The following is a 19443-nucleotide window of genomic DNA, read 5'->3' on the forward strand; positions in this document are numbered from 1 at the left end:
AAAAATGTCTCCAGATTCTCTAAATCAGGGGTCCCCAACTCCAGGCCTCGAGGGCTGGTGTCCTGCAGTTTTCAAATGTGTCCGTGATCCAACACAGCTGATTCAAATGGCTAAATTACCTCCTCAACATGTCTTGCAGTTTTCCAGAGGCCTGGTAATGAACTAATCATGTGATTCAGGTGTGTTAACCCAGGGTGAGATCTAAAACCTGCAGGACACCGGCCTGGAGTTGGGGACCCCTGCTCTAAATCTTCAATAAAAAATATCTTTCATAAAATAGTAAAGGGCCTCAATTTAAATGTTTGATATTTTTCTTCCATTGTGAACAAAATACAGGTTTATGAGATCTGCAAATCATTGCATTATCTTTTGATTTACGTTTTATACAGTGTCTCCAATTTTTCCGAACTGGCTTTGTAAGTACACTCTTACTGTTCCCACAGGAATTAAGAAGGTGTGCAGCTGGGTTCTGCTAACCAAATGCACTTGATTAATTCATCATCACCAAATGTGAGCACCTCAATGAAAGTCAACGTTTTGGCATTCTTCTCGCCTGGAGTATTCGGGCATTCTAACACATGATGGGACAAGGTCCCAAAGTCACACTGAGCAATGATCAGAGATTCTGCACAAACCCCAAGAGGTACAACTCACGTGTAGCTCAGAGAATCCTTGCAGCTAACGAGGCATTCAATGCCAAGCTGTGGCATGTGTTTGCCTATTTACTTTTGCCATTTTCAAGCAGCCCTGCAAGAAAGGGACAAAGAAAGTATCAGGGGAAAGCGAATGATCAGGTTAACATTGTGGTTTAGTAGTTGCACACATGCCCATGCAACCTGCTGCGTCCCATGGTGCTAAAGTGAAGTAACGTATTTGCTTGCAAACCATCTGTACAGAACCAGAGGTGTAACCAACAGTCAGCATGTTGGAGAATGTCAGACACACCTAAAATATGCGAAGCGTGCACAGTGTCGTTGGCATGATAATAAACATTAGAAGAGAGCAAAACACATCAAAATGACTGGCTAGTCTAATTCTAATGAAAAGCATTAGAGATGCAAAGTCTCTACAGGAGAGGCTAAAGAAAAATAATGCTTTCATTTCCTTAATCAGGCCAGGTTCATGAGGTGATGAGATGACAGTGGGGAAGAAAACAACCTGTCATCACTTGTCACAGAAATACAGGCCGGTAAAAGAAGCGCTATAAATTCAAGGCGTGCACAGCATACTTGTGATAGCATCACACACTGACAGATGTTTTATACAATACCTGACGCTTACATACCATACTGCAAAATAAGGTTTGCCCGAGACAAAAGAACTCTTTGTCAAACCTGCCAAAACATCTTTACAAAAGGAGAAAAAAAATAAACAAGGGCACAAAGTAAAAGGGTGTTCCAAAACTGAGATGAAAGTCCGTAACAAAAGGAAAACAAAGTAGGCGTAGGTGACACTTTCCGTTATGGAAAAAGAACAGACATTACTTTGAGAAAAACAGCACTCCTTAGACTCGGAGTGTTCCCGTGCCTGGCTCTACTGGGTGTTAGGCCATCATAGCATTGAGGTGAACTTCTTTTTAAAGATGTTGTCAGCGAGAGGATTCTCACCTCGTTTCCAAGAAAAGTTGCGGAAGCAAAGTAGCCTCAGGAAGCGAGCTACGATACATTTGATCTGTTCGTTAATGATCAGATGATGAGAATAAAAAATTGAAGGCAGATGAAATGACTTGAATAAGTGGGAACATTAAACAGAGAAGAAGACAGCCACCTGACAGCAATTGCTAACTTGGTTGGTATTTTAAAATTGACTGGGATTTTTGCAGTGGGTGGAATTTTTTGATAACAGCTGAAGGTTACTGGAAGTGTTTTTGCGTGCTGTAGCAATGTAGCCATGGTAGGGAAGGGCTGATTAATCTGAGGCGAGAGCCTTCTGAACTCAGGCAGTGGTCTGTTAAGCAGGAGTGATGGCATTTTTCCACACATGGAAGAGCTTTGGATAATTTTATAGAGCAGTGTCACACCTTCCACCTAATTGATGGGAGCTCATACACAATTTACACATATAGATCTAAACTACTGGGAAAATTATAATAAACACATAGAGTCTAATCAGAAATGTACTTTTAATTAATTTCTGATTGACCTGAAATGTATCAATAAACAAATAGTGTGTTTGATTCACCAGAAGTGTCTTTGTCAAAGTGCCGTTTACTCCTTCAGGGTGGTTGAAACGTGTGTTTGTAGGCGGTCTTGGAGTCTGAGACAATCAGCTCCAGGTTATGGGTCAATAAATAATTCAGGTTTTGTTCTTGAATCTTGTCCAGAGTTGCTTTGTAATGCGGTTAGAATCCTGTTTTCTGGCAAGGGTTTGTGATCTTACCTAACAGTCTAGTACAGAGTACACAGCCTGTCTTTATTTTATTATTTCCCTTGGATGTACATGTTGGTGTTGGGTATGAGCTTCCGTGTTTGGTTATAAGGGAAGTATTTAAATTCTAATATTTGAAAATTAAGCCAGGTGGTCATTTGTCCTAATGGAGACACCTGTATAAGTGAAAGAAACAGTTTCCACGGCTGGATTCAACCCATACAAGTGGCTTCTTCTTCTCTGACTGAAGTGACATTTCAGGGTGTGCTTGTCCGTGCTGGGGTGAAAGCTTAAATTAGACTGTGGACAGAGCAGTTCACTGTTTGGGCAGCCAAGAGAACTTTCATTTCTAAAAACATAATCATTGTCATCGCTGGTTAGAAATGCTTTCCAGTCCAAGCAAAAGGTCAAATGGAAACAGATGGGCTTCAGAAAAGTTACAGAAAGCAAAGCGTCACACCACAGGAGCAGAACAGTGCCTTATTCATGAACTTCATGGGAAATCAAAAACACGTTCGAAAGCATGCACAAAAACATTCAATGGTAGACAATTGACTTCAATAACATTCCTTTTAACATAATCAACATCATTACCAGTTTCTTCAACTGCTTTGGATATATTGCGATGATAAACAGTAACTTTCCTTCTGATTTCCCACCTGAGGCAAGTATCTAATTCTTCTGTCACTCCTGACTCACAGCAAATAGATAAACCAAGAATACCAAGAAGTATTTGTTGGATTTTGTCCAACTCTCTTCTCTGGCAGCAGTACTAACCCACCCATTCATACAAAAACAAACAAATTGGTTATGTGGGAGATATTTAATAAAGACATAAATAACACTCTGCAGATCATCTGATTAACAGGGAGTGATTATCAGAACGCACATGCTCAGGTGTACTGGAAGCAAAAATAATATAGCTTAGTAGATAGCAAGTATTAAAAGGAGGATTTAATATGATCTTTCAGAGTTGCTTAACTTTCATTAAGCTGCGTGTGGTACACACCCAGGCACTTACCTCAGATCATTAACTGATTACACTCTCGTGAACCTTTGGTCCAAAGAAGCTGTTTGGCTAAATACAGTAATTAAAACTAACAGAATGAAATGAAAGCGAGAGGATGGAGAACCCGCTGTGAGTAATTGATTCAATGTTAATAAATTAAACACCTTTTCTACTCTTAGTGCGTTTTGTGTGTGTGTGTTTGCAGAACATTGAGTCCAGGCTCAAGGTGTTGCTTCCGGATGATGTTGGAGCAGCTCTAATGGACGGAGTTGTCCTTTGCCATTTAGCTAATCATATCTGTCCTCGGTCTGTTGCCAGCATCCATGTACCATCTCCTGCAGTGGTGAGAACACCCCATCTTCAAAATGAGTCTTTTTTTTAAAAATTGTTAATGCCAAGAGTTAGAAATTCTCATGAATTTATTGGTTATAAAATTTTTGTCTGCTTAGCTATGTGGATTTTGTTCCGCTGTGAGTTTAATTAACTAAAATGATTGATATTTGGGCTTCCAGCCAAAGCTTAGCATGGCCAAATGCCGGAGAAACGTGGAAAACTTCTTGGATGCCTGTAAGAAGCTGGGTGTCCCACAGGTACTAACATTAACCATTTAACACTTTCATTCAGGCATTTCATACACGCTTCACTTCAAACACCACTTAACCTGTATTTATTTTGCAATATATTCTGTGAAGATTTATTACCTTCCATGGTGATATCCACCGTTGGGCTCTGAAGCACAAGTTCCATACAGTTTCTGCAAGTTATATCATGCATACTCACTGGTCTGGTTTTTGCCTTTATCCTTGATCCTTCTCCAAATGAAGAATTGCTGTCATAAATAATGAAAGACAAATATATTCTATTTGTCTCTGGTCAAATCTGCCTGTCAGAAAAGCTTATAACAGTTAAATACTGTCTGAAAACCCCACCTTTCTTTTTTATTTTTCTCTGAGAAAAATTAACAAAAAGACATCTCTCTGTTGACTCAGGACAAGCTGTGCCTGCCACATCACATCCTAGAAGAACGTGGCCTAGTGAAAGTGGGTGTGACTGTGCAGGCTCTGCTGGATCTCCCCACGTCTAAGCCCACGCAGCTCTCGACTGTTTGACACGAGCCTCAGTTTTGCATCGGACCTGCACTCGTGCAGGATCACCTCTCTACCAAGCCCAAACCTTCTTCCTCATTACCAGGGACCAGAGAGCCCAGTGGGGCGAGGACACAGTGGCCCCATGGGTCTTTTGGAGTTGACTTTTGCCTGACTGAAACAGGAGACAAGATGTCTAAATGCTTCTGTCTCTTCATATGATGTCAGCTACCACTTACCTCTTTTCCATCACATTTTCACTCTTATGCTGTTCCCATTACTGGGGTCATCCTGGATGCGTGTTTTCTAAGGTGCTGAGCTAAAACTTGCAGAAGAGGCACGCACGACGGTGAATCTAAGACATTAAAGGCTTGTGCGTCCTTCTTTCTAGTCACTGAGTCTGCGAGTGTCAGCACTGACCAAGTGGAAGTGAGGAAATGACAGACACATAACTCACTCTTTCACTGGAAAGGACTAGGCTGCCTGTACTGAGGGACCTTATTGGGTACTTACACTTGAGTTGCTCTTCTTACTTGTTAAATTTATTTTCTCAGTGAATTTTTTCTTGATTTTTGTTTTCATGGTTTTACACAGTCTTCATCAGGCATGCAAGGATGATATCCTGTTTTGAGCAGCTAAGCCTGATTCATCAATTGTTTTGTTTTTGTAATCCATTTAGACAGTGCTTTTTGAAAGCCGGTGTAATCTAGGAATGAATTTAATGTTATTATCATGCAGACAGAGGACTTTCCGCCTGTTTTTCTGGTGCAATTTCAACACCTTTCAACCATAAATCACATCTGCATGCACCAGGGGACTTGACATTTGACCACTGTGATAATACGAACTTGGCTTTTGCCAAAAGCATGATATCTTGTTTTGTACTGTAGCATTTTTTCACCGTGTTTTTTTTTTTTAAACTCTAGGCCATTCTCGATTTTACCTTTTCTGAAGCTTTTGATACTTTGCTTCCAGCTGTTTCCAGTTAATGCTTGCCATTTATGTGAAATTAGCAGCACAGATCTGCTGTATTGTTTATATTCTATGTGAATATTGTTTGTGAACGGCTGACTGATGGGTGCCTGGATCCGAAAATGGTTCAGGGTGCCAAACTTCCCACGCACGGTATGGTCTTATTTTCCCACTAAGCCATCCTGTTTAGTGTGGTTTCTAATACACTTTATTTCAGGGAAATTCTATTATTTATCTATTTATTTACTTGTTTTAATTGTGTACATTTTTGATTTGTGTGTCTCTGTCCTCACTACCTGCCCACATGCAACTGAAGATGTTAATCTCATGTTTTCCAGCAAATGGAAAATAACTAAAAGCTTTTAACTTTGGCACTAATCTGTTCCATATGGTGGATCTGAGAGTTCAGTTCACTGCCACATGAGAAAACACACGACAAAAACAGACAAAACACAAACCAGAAATTGAAACCATAAACTAATCAAGAGATCTGAAGAATAATTTTCTTTATTTTTATATAAACACATTTTTTAACCTTATTTCTCAGACCATGATTTGCAGCCATGGCTAAAAAGAAGTTCATCATCTATCATTTCTATGGTTAGCAGGATCATACCAGGATGTAATTTTAAAAGTATAGTTCTTTTCAGGTCTAAAACTTAACCCTGGAGAACCCATGGGGTCAGATCCAACCCCATTGGTTTACTAGGGAACCCATGGGGTCAAATCTGACCCCATGGGTTCTCCAGGGTTAAATAACCCTAAGGACATATTAATACATGACATAATACAATGTTATTTAACAAAAAGGACGCCAGAGTGCAGAGGCACTTTGGAATTCTGGCCCACTCTTCTTTACACGCCACAGGATTTCAGTCAGGTTGAGGTCTGGGATTTCTGTTGTAGATTCACTTACTGTTGCATGACCCGGTTTTGGCCAAGCTTTAGCTGTCAGACAGGTGACCTCACATAATTGACTCTAGAGTACTTTGGTATACAAACAAAACAAGCCCAAGTCATCACTCCTCTTCCACCGTGCTTTTTAACAGTTTAAGGTACGAGACATTTGAGTTAATCTTATCTTATCGTATTTTCTTTTTGCCAAATGTGGTCCACTTTAGTCTCATCTGTTCAAAGGGCATCGTTCAAGAAGTCTTGTGGGTTGCACACATGTAACTTTGCAAACCTAAGCTGTCCTCCATGGTCTTTTAAAAGCAGAGGGCTTCCTCTGGCAAGCCTTCTAAACAAACTTTATATGCGGCATAAAGTTGTTGTCACTTTGGTGATGTCTCCTTGGCATTGAACCAGTTCATACCTGAGTGCTCCAGACCAGAAAACTGTCAAAGCATCTGCTTTTATAGAGGAGCTTAGGAATAATAAGCAAGGACTTACTTCTGCTACGTTAAGGCTTACTTTTTGTTAAATAAATAATGATATGGTGTATCATGTTATCTGTTATTGTTCATCTCCAGATGTGCTTACCTCATTTTAAGACCTGCGATGGACAGATTTAATATATTTTGTCCTAATGTGCAAAACCTTGGTACAACACAGGGGTTGTACTGTCATTTTACAATGACTGTGTATACACTCTGTGTTTAAAACACAGTTTTAATTAAAACCTAAAGTGAGGTTAATGATTGGATTTGCATTAAATAGATTACTGGCAAAAGACTACACGATCTACTAAATATGGGCTAACGCGACATCCCTAACCACTTCATAGGGCCAGGATACCCAGCTCCCTAATCTGACAGAACAAACAAAGAGAAAACTTGGTTAATGATCGGTAACTGACTTCACTAACTTCGGGTTTCTTCACTCGCAGCCATTAGAAACAAAGTATGATGACCTAGTTCACACCATTCTCACACAATAGCTTTCATGCAGCCAACAGCCACAGATTTCACTGAAGGCTAATTGCTTCTAAATTTGCATGCTGATATGACACCAGTTAAATTACTTCTGACAGAGAAGTCTTTGATAGCGCAGCTATGGCAGTCTCGTGTTTTAACAAGGTCTCTCTTTTTACCACAGAAACAAGTTGACAGGGTGGTTAGAGCAGAGTGATGTCTGGTGAATATGTGGCGGTTCACAAACCTGTCCTTTTTTGGTGAGCCTTAGCTTTACTAGCTTAACAAGCCAAAGGCTAAAAACTAATGTGAAAAAACATTTGAGACTGGAGCAGAACATGTAGAACTACTGTGCCTCAGAGGAGGGATAGCTTTATTTATTTATTTGTTCACTTGTAGGTTAACTTCTCTATACAGGATAATTTATGTTGTTGTTAACTTAAACTGCTTCTATGCCGATGAGCTGCATCTCCGATTGGCCATCTTACTTGTGGAGAATTTGCTCAGATGCAGTGGTCAAACTTCATGAAAGGAAGTATAGAGACTTGCACTTCTGGTTTGATTCCAGGATACGAGCGTGCGTGCCAAATTCTTGGTTTCCATGTTACTGCTTTTCACCTCACGTTAATAACCCCAGTGTCTGAATTTGAATGGTGTTCATGAGAACCTCTGCTTCCTCTGAATAGCCTGTATTTTTCGCCCCTATTGATGCTATGGCGTCATGTTCCAGAGAACAGATATCACACAGATAACAATTAAGCTTCCAGTTTATCAGACCTTGAGTGTAAAATATGCATAAACCATCACAGAATCTCAGGTCAAACATTTTACTTATGCAGATAACTTTGAGTCTTTATGAATGACTGTACTGTTGGTCACTGGGTGATGTTTCCTGGTGTGTCATTTGGAATGTGGTAGTTGTTCTTTTTCCTGCAGGGCTCTAGTTAACAAGCAAAGCAAGCAGCAGTCAGTGAGCTCTCTTTTAAAGTATCTACTGTATGCATTCACCAAATGTATTGCCGTGCAGAATCCTTTATTCTGAAACACAATCAAATGTAACAACTGAAAAATAATACGTAAAATAATAATATTACACTGTGGTAGCCTGACAGGAGCTTTTTGGGTATATCTGATGGTAGCTTTCTAACTTCTTATCTTTAAACAATAAGAATAACTTGATACCTGAACTTACCTTACCTATAGATACTGTTACAAATATTAACAATGGTGCAGAACTTTAGCTAAGAATGTGTTGCCTCATCTCTGTCTTTTAAATTGCTGCACATATTCTGTTGTTTTAAATAATGCAGTTGCTCTCAGATTTGAGGTCCTTTGTGTGAAAAGTGAAAGGAAAAATAGAATTTTGTAAACAAACTAGAATACATTTTCATGATTTTGTCACTCGTGAAGACTGCCTGGGACTGGGACACATAGTGTGTTGAATATCTCACCGCATAGACAATGTTTTGTGGCTTTAATCATTGTTATCCGGTTACTGATGTGGTTTCCATGGGATTCGACTGAGATCTTCAGATAATAGTGACTCATACAGGTGAAGGAATATAAACAGAGGATAATTTTCTCTCCTGTGGGGAAAAGAGGTTAAACCATGTGAGACAAGTAATACCCTCTGCTAAGGCAGGAATATATGTGCATCTACAAGTTATAAAATATTCAGTAATTGCAAATTAAATTTTCACCACACCTTGTGAAAAAAACCGCTTTCATATAAATCCAGTTGGAAAAAAACCCCTCACACACCCTCAGAGTTCTTTGTCCTCAAGATTAGCACAAGGCAGGCCTTATCCCTTGTGTATTTTTCTATTTCTAATATCCATAGTAACTCATATTGTATTAACAGGTGTGTCTCATTTCCTAAGGGCTGCAATTCAAGTAAATAATACTTTGATATAAATCCAATTGGACACAAAACCTCAGTGGTGTTTTAATTGGTACAGATTTAGGCTGAATTGAATTGGTGTTGGACTCTAACGATGCGTGTAACTTCTGTAAGTTGTTGTAGAAAGCAAGGGAGAGCAGCAGCTTGACCTCTGTTATCTCTTTCTGCAATATACTTATGTCATCACCGCACCGCTCGCGCACCTGCAAAGACATGGCACATTACATTTTCATTCATCTTGTCATCGAAGTGTTTCTGCAAAGCATATTTACATCTCAGTATTTGCAAAAGAGACGTGATATTTTCTGACTTTTGACGGGAGCTTAAACCCCCCATCTGTACCCAGTGTATGGATTATCATTTTGACTGAATTCAGTTCTGTGACATTGTATGTGTAGCAGTTGTTAGTAAATCCTTATTTAAAAGTCTCGAAAGTAAATCTGTGTGTTGTAATCTGCGCCCCTGTTTGTACTGCCCATGAAGTAATCCTTGTTCTGACAGTTTCTCAAGTTCAACCAAAGATAAGGCTTCGGTGGGCTAACAACATACGAGTTTTCTTGTGAAATTTCCACTTTGTCGTTCAGTATCTTTTTGTTAGAGGAGTAAAGAACACAAAGAGGACACTGCAACATAAGATTAGAGAAAGAAGCGCACGATCCCTCTAGCCCTTTAGCTTGGCCCTACCTTAAGGACTCTAATCTCCATTACTTTAGCAGGGATTTCTTCAGGGCAAGCATGGACTGGATGAAATAAATGTAGGGACTGATTCCTCTTGACATATATGAATAGTGTTCAGAGGCAGGTGTTAACAAAGGTGAACGTGATCTTTTTTGCACTGTTTGGAAGTGTGAAAATGTCTCTTTCTGTAACTATTGCTTGATGAATGTCTCTCATCATTAGTGAACATTGTGTTACCTCAGCAACTGATCCATCCGCTGTTTTTTTTATTTTTTATTTTTTTTAATGTTTCTTATTAGGCCTGGGGGCAGGTTTATGTGTTTCTATAGAACGGCAATGTACAGGATGTTTTGGAATAATGGGAAAGTCTGCTGCATACTTACTGAACAGTCTGCAATATGTAGAATTCATATGCGTACACGAAAAGACAGTGGTGCTGATTTTTATTTTGTAATTTTGTATGTGATAAATCCATTGCCGTGCCTAAGTATCTGTTATTGGTTTAATTGGTTACGCTCGCCATGATTTAACGTCTCACAAGTGTCGTCTCGTTAGGAGAAAACAGTGAAATAGTGAGTTATGTCTAAATGCTACACTGCCGAGAGAATTCACAATTCATGTACATAATCTGTTTTTTTTGTATTTAAAACTGGTCTGACGCATGCAAGACTACAAAATCACTGAAGCTAAACCTGTGTACATATCATCTGTGTAAATTCCAAGGTTTTCTTATAGCGATGCTGAATCTAAAAATAAAGTGAAATTCTTTGGAGCTCAGTCTGTGCTGTCTTCATTGCTTTCCTTTCATTCACTCACCAGTAGAGCACATGTACACTCTCAAGTAATGTTATCTGGGCCAGCTTGAATCAGCAGTAATTAATTTCAATTATAGAACCGGTTTCTTCAGATTTGTTGCCCAAGTCTTTGACGTGATTTAACCAAACCTTGATAAAGCTTATTGTTAGGGCTGGATCAGGTGTGTCACTATAAGTTCTGGCTGCTGTGGGACTTGATGTGATGAACTGAGTGACTCTTCTCCACACGCTCTTATCACTCCGCACTTGTTTACAAGTGGAGCATGTGATTAAATTATTTTCTTCTTCCTGCCTTAGCCTGTGTTTTCTCTCTCTCTGCTATCGTTGTATCAGTCTATCTTTTATATCATCTTCTGTTCTCTTTCCTCTCACACACAATCAGTCACACCAGATGCCTTTTAAAAGGATTTTTCATCCTTGTTTGTTCATAAGGGTGTCTACTAATTATTTGGGATTTCTCCCAAGTCTTTAATCTCCAGTGTAAAGCATCTTGAGGTGACTGTTGGTTGCAGCATATATGTCTCTCCTTTGTCCTATACCCATAACTTCACCCCCAAGTGGCTGTATATATATATATATATATATATATATATATATATATATATATATATATATATATATATATATATATATATATATATAACTGAATTGACATAGGACCCAAACGCAGACACTGAAGCTAAATGGAATACCAAATAATCTGATAACCAAATCCAATATTACGTAACAAAAAGGTGGAAAACCCCAAACTACGCACGAAAGGGAAAACAGATGACAGGATATGGACAAAGGGTTGGGAAGGACTATATATACACAGAGGATTGACTGTAGAATGACATTTTCAAAGTACAACAGGAAATAACCAAAAGTTATTTAACTGCAAGTGAAACAGGAACAGTAGACACTACCATAGTAGGAAATGGAAAAACTGCTAAAAAATAGTTTGGGCTTTGCTTAAAATTAACATGAAGGCAGTATACAACAGGTTGCAAATCATTTATACGCTCATATTTAATTAACAATGTTAAAAAGACAAAATATCAAGTGTTCAATCTGAGAGATGTTGGTTTGGGAGAAATGTATAAGAATCAGTCAGAGACACACTTGCACTTATGTCAAATTGCTGTTCTTTAACAACATTTTAAGTGATTACGAAAATTAGGTCAGTTGCTGTAGTTGTGAAAGCAAAAATGTTTCCCATTCTTCCTTGTTTCTTATCAACTTCTCAGCAGCTGTGGGTTTACTTTGTTATATTTTTCCAGTGCATAATGCACTACGTGTTTCTGAGCAGCACTCCGGTTTCATTCACTATAGAGTCGTGCTGCTGTTGCTGTAGAATCCTCAAAAACAATGTTGTCTGTGTGGCACTACCCATTCCAACATGTGTATATACTTTATTCCATGTTAATGGTGCCTGCATACCTTTACGGAAGCTTTTAAACCATGCATTTATATATCACATTATATCTTTTTTTCTTTAGCTTGGAAAGCTAACTTTTTTTTTTTTTTTTTTTGTCAAACCACACAATGGTTTCCTCTTTGCCTCGGTCCCTCTTAAATGAACTCAAGCCTGGCATTGGCGCCAGTGTTGCTAGACCTTTTCTTTCTTTGCATGACAGTGGCTTGCGTTTGAGGATCAAATTCAGTTACAGTGTTCCAGGACTGTTTCTGAGTCAATATGCTAGTCTTTAAATGATAATATAAACCAGAAATAATTTTATGGCCTTAAATATTATTTATGCCCACAGTCACATTGCAGTGTAACAGGGGTTTAAATTACTGCATTCTGCTTTAAGTAAGATTTTTCTGCAGCATCCTGATGTTTTTAAGTTTTGAAGCTGTGCTGTTTATTGGAAATAATGCGTGGAAATGTAATTCCACACAAACACAGACACTTTGGGACATAGATTTGTACTTTTGAACTTTGTACTGCAAAGCCACGTTAGGTCCTTTTATCTAGAATTTAGTAAGATTTTTTTTTACAGTTGAAACACAGGCACATACATGCAGAAACTAATGTGTTACTGCATGTGTTTTTCCCTGGAAAACAGGGTTGAATTTGGCAGGAATTCCCGATACTCTAGCTCCCAGTATTCAACAATAAGCCTGTCACTGTATAGAGTCCCTTTTGAGTCTTAATTTTGTTTTTCTTTGGCCGTTTCATTTTCTTTTATAGTTGAACATTTGTTACAGGAAATCTCTCAACTACAGAACCTCAAAATGTTTGAAAACTGAATAAATTTCACCAAAAAATAGAGATAATAGATAAAATATCAAGTTTAATATTGAATTGTATATATTTGAACAGCAATTTGGTAAATAACTGAAGAAATGATTCAAACTTTGTTTTTTCTGCACATTTCTTGTTTAAATGAATTACATATGTCATACCTCTCTTAAAGGGCATTGTCAGTACCATGTAAACGTGTATGGGCTGATTGTGGAAGCCACTAAGTATGCAGGGATAATAAAGGCAGGAGGTATGCTGACAGCTTTCTGAGGGCCAAACCTGTGAGGGTACTTATGGTATTATATTGCTATTCATAGAGTCTTCACATTTTAGGTATTGGCACAGACACATCTTGTTTCTGAAGAGCAGGTCTTTAATTTTAATGTCATGGAAGACCAAGGAAGAACTGAGGAAACCGAAGAAATCCACCATGGTGGTCTTCCTTGGTTGCCCTACCTTTCAGCATTTCTTTTGCTTTCAATGGCACATGATGAAAAATGGCAGCTCCAGACTCAAAAGGTGATCGAAAGCTAAATACAAATACAAGCAAAACCATGCAACTCTTTAATATATTTAACACTTTCATTTGAGTGGTTACTTTATAATATCTGGTAACATTTTATAAAAATAAACAAAATACTGCTCTATGGACAATTTTTTTTAACTCCAGGTTTACAAGCTGCTACATTGGTCACTTTAAACCACTCCAAACTGTAAACTGTAAATTGTAAATTCTAATCGCAACTTCTCTTGATCCTCTACGACTTAAGTGGATATTTTTCTTACTCCTTTTTATAACTATTTATTAGCTTTTTTGCCCTGATGTAACCAGAGCTTTGTCGTCTTGTCTGTCTGTATGCTGCACTGGATATAGCAGAGATGACAATAAAGTTTACATTGACTTTGACTTTGAAAATAGCACAACAGGATGGAGACCTAAATGAAGGACTCAGGAGACTGAAACATAAACTCGAAATGAAGCTTTAATGTAGGACTCTCTCTCTCTCTCTCTCAAAAAAAAAAAAAAGAAAATACAAAAATCCCCCAAAGATTAGGTGGGAAGGAGCAAGGAAACCAAATACTAGGAATCTTCAAGGAAACATAGATGAAGGGGACACACAACAATGAGGGTCTAGACAACAAAGGATAAAAAAAGGCTCTGACAATATGTACACAAGCCAGGTAACAACACGTCTTCATCAGACATCTGACACCTTCTTTTGATATAATATAAGCCCATTAAAAACAAACAAAAAACAAACAAACAAAACTTTGGAATATTCTATAGAAAAGGATAAACAGTGTTTCCACAGCCATCAATGTAATTATGCAATATCTTGATGCATGCTCAATCATCCAGGTAAGTAAATCCCAAAAGGTTGATTCTGTTCATCTGGACGTTGTGCTTTCAGCGAGTGAAACGTTTCGTCATTTCTTCAGTCTCATCTGCCTGCAGGTTTGACTCTTATCATCCACTGGAGCATAAACTGGGTGTCATCAGGACGCTACAACACAGAGCGAACACCATCCCCACAGACACAGCGGCCAGGGAGGCAGGCATCAAAAAGGCCCTGAGTAAACGTGGTTATCCCAGCTGGACATTTGTCAAAGCTGGGAAGTTGCCTAAAGAAAGCTCCAGCAGATCCAGAAGAGAAGAACAACTGCTGCCAAAGCGAAAACCCTTAGTGTTAGGAGTATCGGAACAGTTGAGATGCATTTTTTCTAAACACCATGTCTCCTGCAGTCTATTTACACCTACAGGCCAGTGGACACTCTTTCAATGATGAGGATGTACACATCCTGGACAGGGAGGAACACTGTTTTGAGCGCGGAGTCAAGGAGGCCATTTACGTGAAAAGGGAAAGAGCATCTCTGAATCTAGGAGGGGCCCTAAGGGCACATCCTTTGCCATCTTACAATGCTGTGATTGCAGCTATTCCCCAACTCTCTGCGAATGGTACTCATGGCCATTGATCAAAATCCTTTGATCAGTGGTTGTTGATCAGTGGTCATGACAATTTGCATATTAATTATCAAGAAACTGACCTCACAGCTCATTATTCATTCAGTGTGCTAGTTTCAGTTATCGTGCAAATGTTTTTATAAGGTAGGGGAAATCTTCAGTCAGCTGAGAATGAAGAAGTCACTTGGATGAGTGACGAAATGTTTCTTGCACTGAAAATGCTACGTTCAGATGAACAGAATCAACCTTTTGGTAATTATGCAATACTTTAAGGCCTATGGGCCATACTGAAGTGGCTCTGGCTTAGGTGGTAGAGCAGGTTGTCCAACACTCAGAAGGTTGATAGATGGATCTCCCAGTGGGTGGATGTGTCAGATTATCCTTGGGCAATATACTAAACCCTGAGCTGCCCCTGACGCATCCATCATAGCGTGAATGTGCATGAGAACGTTAGATAAGACCAAGACCTTTGGCCTAGTAAGTAAGCGTAAACACACTGGGGCATAGGGTATCATGAGGTAAGAAAGCTGGGACAGAACCCTTGAAGGATCCTAGGCTAAATCAGGACTGATGTGATTATACTGTCTTCCAGGCATTGGACAAAAACCTGGCAGCTGTGTTGAATTTTTTTCGGTTCAGGTAGGTGAAAATGTTGTTAGAGTAAACAAGGTGTGGTGACTCAAAACTATTTCTATGTCTTTGAAAGAGAAACTATTAGTATTTTTTGAGAATTCGCTAAGATAATAAAAAAATGATTGCACAAACTTTGCTGTTGATTAGCAGAGTTTGTTTTACCATTTGCACAAGGGACGTTCAGTGGTAGAAAATGACATGACACCCAGAGAAGGTAGCATTAAAATTGAAAAAGACACCATGACTGTGAATAATACTTTTAATGTAGAGCGTGTATAAGGAAATAAAATTGGCACCAGATCCTTGGGGGATATGTAAGAGATTCAAATGTGGATAAATAGTAGTGCTCTGTTATCAGATGTGTTAACGTCTGAGCTATAGGCTATATTGCACATTTTTAGTTCAGGTCCTGGATTTATGAAGCGATCAACATGTTCAAATATAAATCATGAATTATGGTAAATGAGTGTTTTTAAATAGGGTATGTTCCCTTTTTGTCATGAGCCTGGGTCTTTTGACCCAGCGTTTTGAGTTTTAATTTATTTTAATGTTTATATTGTATGTTTAAGTTCATTAGGTTGGCGAAGGTTATTTGTTTATTAGATCCCCTTTGTGTTTTCTACCACTGTATTTAAGTTTCCCTCTCCCTTCATGTGTTTCGTGCCTAGTGTCTTTTGTTGTCAAGTTTGTGTTGTCATGTCTGCGTCTCATGTTTCCTGTTTTATTTTGAAGGTCTATGTCCTATGTCAGTATAGTCAGCTCGTTATGTCAGATTAGTGTCAGCTGTTTCCCCATGTGTTTCCACTTCCCCTCATCACCCTTGTGTGTATTTAGTCTGTGTGTTCTGTTCATTTGTTGTCAGGTCGTCTGTTGTTCCATGCCACCTTTCCAGGGCTTTTCCATGTTCAAGGTTTTGTTCAGTAGTTAATTTTCCCAGTTTAGTTCTAGTTAGGTTCTTTCCTGTGTACCTCTACGTTTTATGTTTGTACTTTTTTTTTTTTTTTTTTTTAAAATCAGCCATATTAAATGGCTCGCTTTTTGTGAATATTCACGTTTTCTTCCTCGTTCTCTGTGTCTGCATTTTTGGTCCTCTACGTCACTCCATACAGTCTGCCTCCACCAGACCGTGACACTTTTAGAGTTTCTATCATCACACCTATGGGAAAAATACCACCCTCTCCATAAAACAAACAAAACAAATACCACCACCACCACCACCAAATACCCCATGTTCATATACCTGCATATGGACATCAAGTCAAATGATTTGTGTTAAAATAGTTGGCCACAAGCAGTGATACCAATTATTTTGAAGTTGAGTAGAATTTGTTGTAATGTTCTAACATGACAGATACCAATAAATGAAAATGGGTGAGGTGCTTTTAGGCAGTTCTTTACACTTGCCAAGTTGGGAAATAACGCAATACCTTGTCTTCTGTCAAGTCTTTACCTTCAGGCATTTTTCCACTTCAAGGCAATTTCCCTGCAATAAACAGCAAATAAATAGTTCATGTATACAAATAAAAAACTTGTAAGATTGAATCCCTTCTGAAAGATGCAGTACCACCTCGGATGCATCTTGATTGTTCTCAGGTAAATATAGGTTAACTGAGAGCTGACGGTTGCAGTCATTATGGTAGTATGTAAGGGGGTGGTGGAGGTAGTGGTGTGGAGTTTATTTCACAGTTACACATGAATTATACTTATGTGTTAGATCAGTGTCATAACTTATGCCGTAATCACAACCCCATTTTAACCCTACGGCAAAAAATTCTATGCAACCTGGGCTCTCGACAAACTGAACTACACAGCCGACTCATACAACGACTCTAATGGCGTGGATCTCATGGTTGTGAAGAATTTGGACCCAAAATGCAGACTCCAGACAGGTTTAAATGAGCAAAAACCAAGCCTTTATTTACATGAGGCTGCAAGTCCAGGCGGTGAAAGAAACTAGGAAACATATAAGGGGCCCACTCTAACAGACAAGCAGTACATAATAACGAACAAGGAAAACTGAGGGCTTAAATACACATGATGCAATCAGGGAACGAGACACAGCTGCTGAAAACAAGGCGCAGGTGAACAAAATCAATTGACGATCAAGAGGGGAAGCAAAAATGAACATAATGCACATGAGATGAGAGACTCAAAATAAAACAGGAAGCCAAAACAATGAGACGGAGACTAAGACACAAACTTGACAGACCAAAGTAAACACAAAGACAAAACTGACTAAACATGGGTGACATAACAGAAGCACAGACTAGGCACAGGGAAGTGAAAACTACAACAAAATCAATGAAGAGAAGGCAATGTGAATAAATCCACAAATTTACATGAAAAAACAAGGAACTGTATCACAATAGTAGTGTTTCACTACTATTGTAGTATTAAAGAAGTTTCTTTACAGTACGCAGTAACTTCAAGACCCAGTTTACCTGTTACAGTGGGGCAAAAAAGTATTTAGTCAGCCACCGATTGTGCAAGTTCCCCCACTTAAAATGATGACAGAGGTCAGTAATTTGCACCAGAGGTACACTTCAACTGTGAGAGACAGAATGTGAAAAAAAAAAAATACATGAATCCACATGGTAGGATTTGTAAAGAATTTATTCGTAAATCAGGGTGGAAAATAAGTATTTGGTCAATAACAAAAATACAACTCAGTACTTTGTAACATAACCTTTGTTGGCAATAACAGAGGTCAAACGTTTACTATAGGTCTTTACCAGGTTTGCACACACAGTAGCTGGTATTTTGGCCCATTCCTCCATGCAGATCTTCTCGAGAGCAGTGATGTTTTGGGGCTGTCGCCGAGCAACACGGACTTTCAACTCCCGCCACAGATTTTCTATGGGGTTGAGGTCTGGAGACTGGCTAGGCCACTCCAGGACTTTCAAATGCTTCTTACGGAGCCACTCCTTTGTTGCCCGGGCGGTGTGTTTTGGATCATTGTCATGTTGGAAGACCCAGCCTCGTTTCATCTTCAAAGTTCTCACTGATGGAAGGAGGTTTTGGCTCAAAATCTCACGATACATGGCCCCATTCATTCTGTCCTTAACACGGATCAGTCGTCCTGTCCCCTTGGCAGAAAAACAGCCCCATAGCATGATGTTTCCACCCCCATGCTTCACAGTAGGTATGGTGTTCTTGGGATGCAACTCAGTATTCTTCTTCCTCCAAACACGACGAGTTGAGTTTATACCAAAAAGTTCTACTTTGGTTTCATCTGACCACATGACATTCTCCCAATCCTCTGCTGTATCATCCATGTGCTCCCTGGCAAACTTCAGACGGGCCTGGACATGCACTGGCTTCAGCAGCGGAACACGTCTGGCACTGCGGGATTTGATTCCCTGCCGTTGTAGTGTGTTACTGATGGTGACCTTTGTTACTTTGGTCCCAGCTCTCTGCAGGTCATTCACCAGGTCCCCCCGTGTGGTTCTGGGATCTTTGCTCACCGTTCTCATGATCATTGTGACCCCACGGGATGAGCTCTTGCGTGGAGCCCCAGATCGTGGGAGATTATCAGTGGTCTTGTATGTCTTCCATTTTCTGATGATTGCTCCCACAGTTGATTTTTTCACACCAAGCTGCTTGCCTATTGTAGATTCACTCTTCCCAGTCTGGTGCAGGTCTACAATACTTTTCCTGGTGTCCTTCGAAAGCTCTTTGGTCTTGGCCATGGCGGAGTTTGGAGTCTGACTGTTTGAGGCTGTGGACAGGTGTCTTTTATACAGATGATGAGTTCAAACAGGTGCCATTCATATAGGTAACGAGTGGGGGACAGAAAAGTTTCTTACAGAAGACGTTACAGGTCTGTGAGAGCCAGAGATTTTCCTTGTTTGAGGTGACCAAATACTTATTTTCCACCCTAATTTACGAATAAATTCTTTACAAATCCTACCATGTGAATTCATGGATTTTTTTTTCAC

At 39.3% G+C, this 19443-nt stretch overlaps 1 protein-coding gene across 5 annotated transcripts in view; it reads left to right on the forward strand.

Annotated features, from left to right (window-relative positions):
* The window catches only part of lrch2 (leucine-rich repeats and calponin homology (CH) domain containing 2), a 36515-nt gene extending 25879 nt beyond the window's left edge, over nucleotides 1–10636 (forward strand). For 2 of the 5 annotated variants that reach the window (XM_040032913.1, XM_040032914.1), the window contains 3 exons: nucleotides 3582–3719; nucleotides 3889–3966; nucleotides 4366–10636. In XM_040032913.1, the coding sequence (XP_039888847.1) occupies nucleotides 3582–3719; nucleotides 3889–3966; nucleotides 4366–4485 (336 nt within the window). In that variant the 3' untranslated portion in view covers nucleotides 4486–10636. Of the gene's footprint in view, nucleotides 1–443; nucleotides 3069–3581; nucleotides 3720–3888; nucleotides 3967–4365 lie in introns of those variants that run through there. The other 3 variants (XR_005695987.1, XR_005695988.1, XM_040032915.1) reach the window with 3 other exon arrangements.
* The last annotated feature ends 8807 nt before the right edge of the window (nucleotides 10637–19443 follow it).

This window comes from Simochromis diagramma, unplaced genomic scaffold (assembly GCF_900408965.1).
Source record: "Simochromis diagramma unplaced genomic scaffold, fSimDia1.1 OVJJ01000216.1, whole genome shotgun sequence".
NCBI classification, from domain to species: Eukaryota; Metazoa; Chordata; class Actinopteri; order Cichliformes; family Cichlidae; genus Simochromis; species Simochromis diagramma.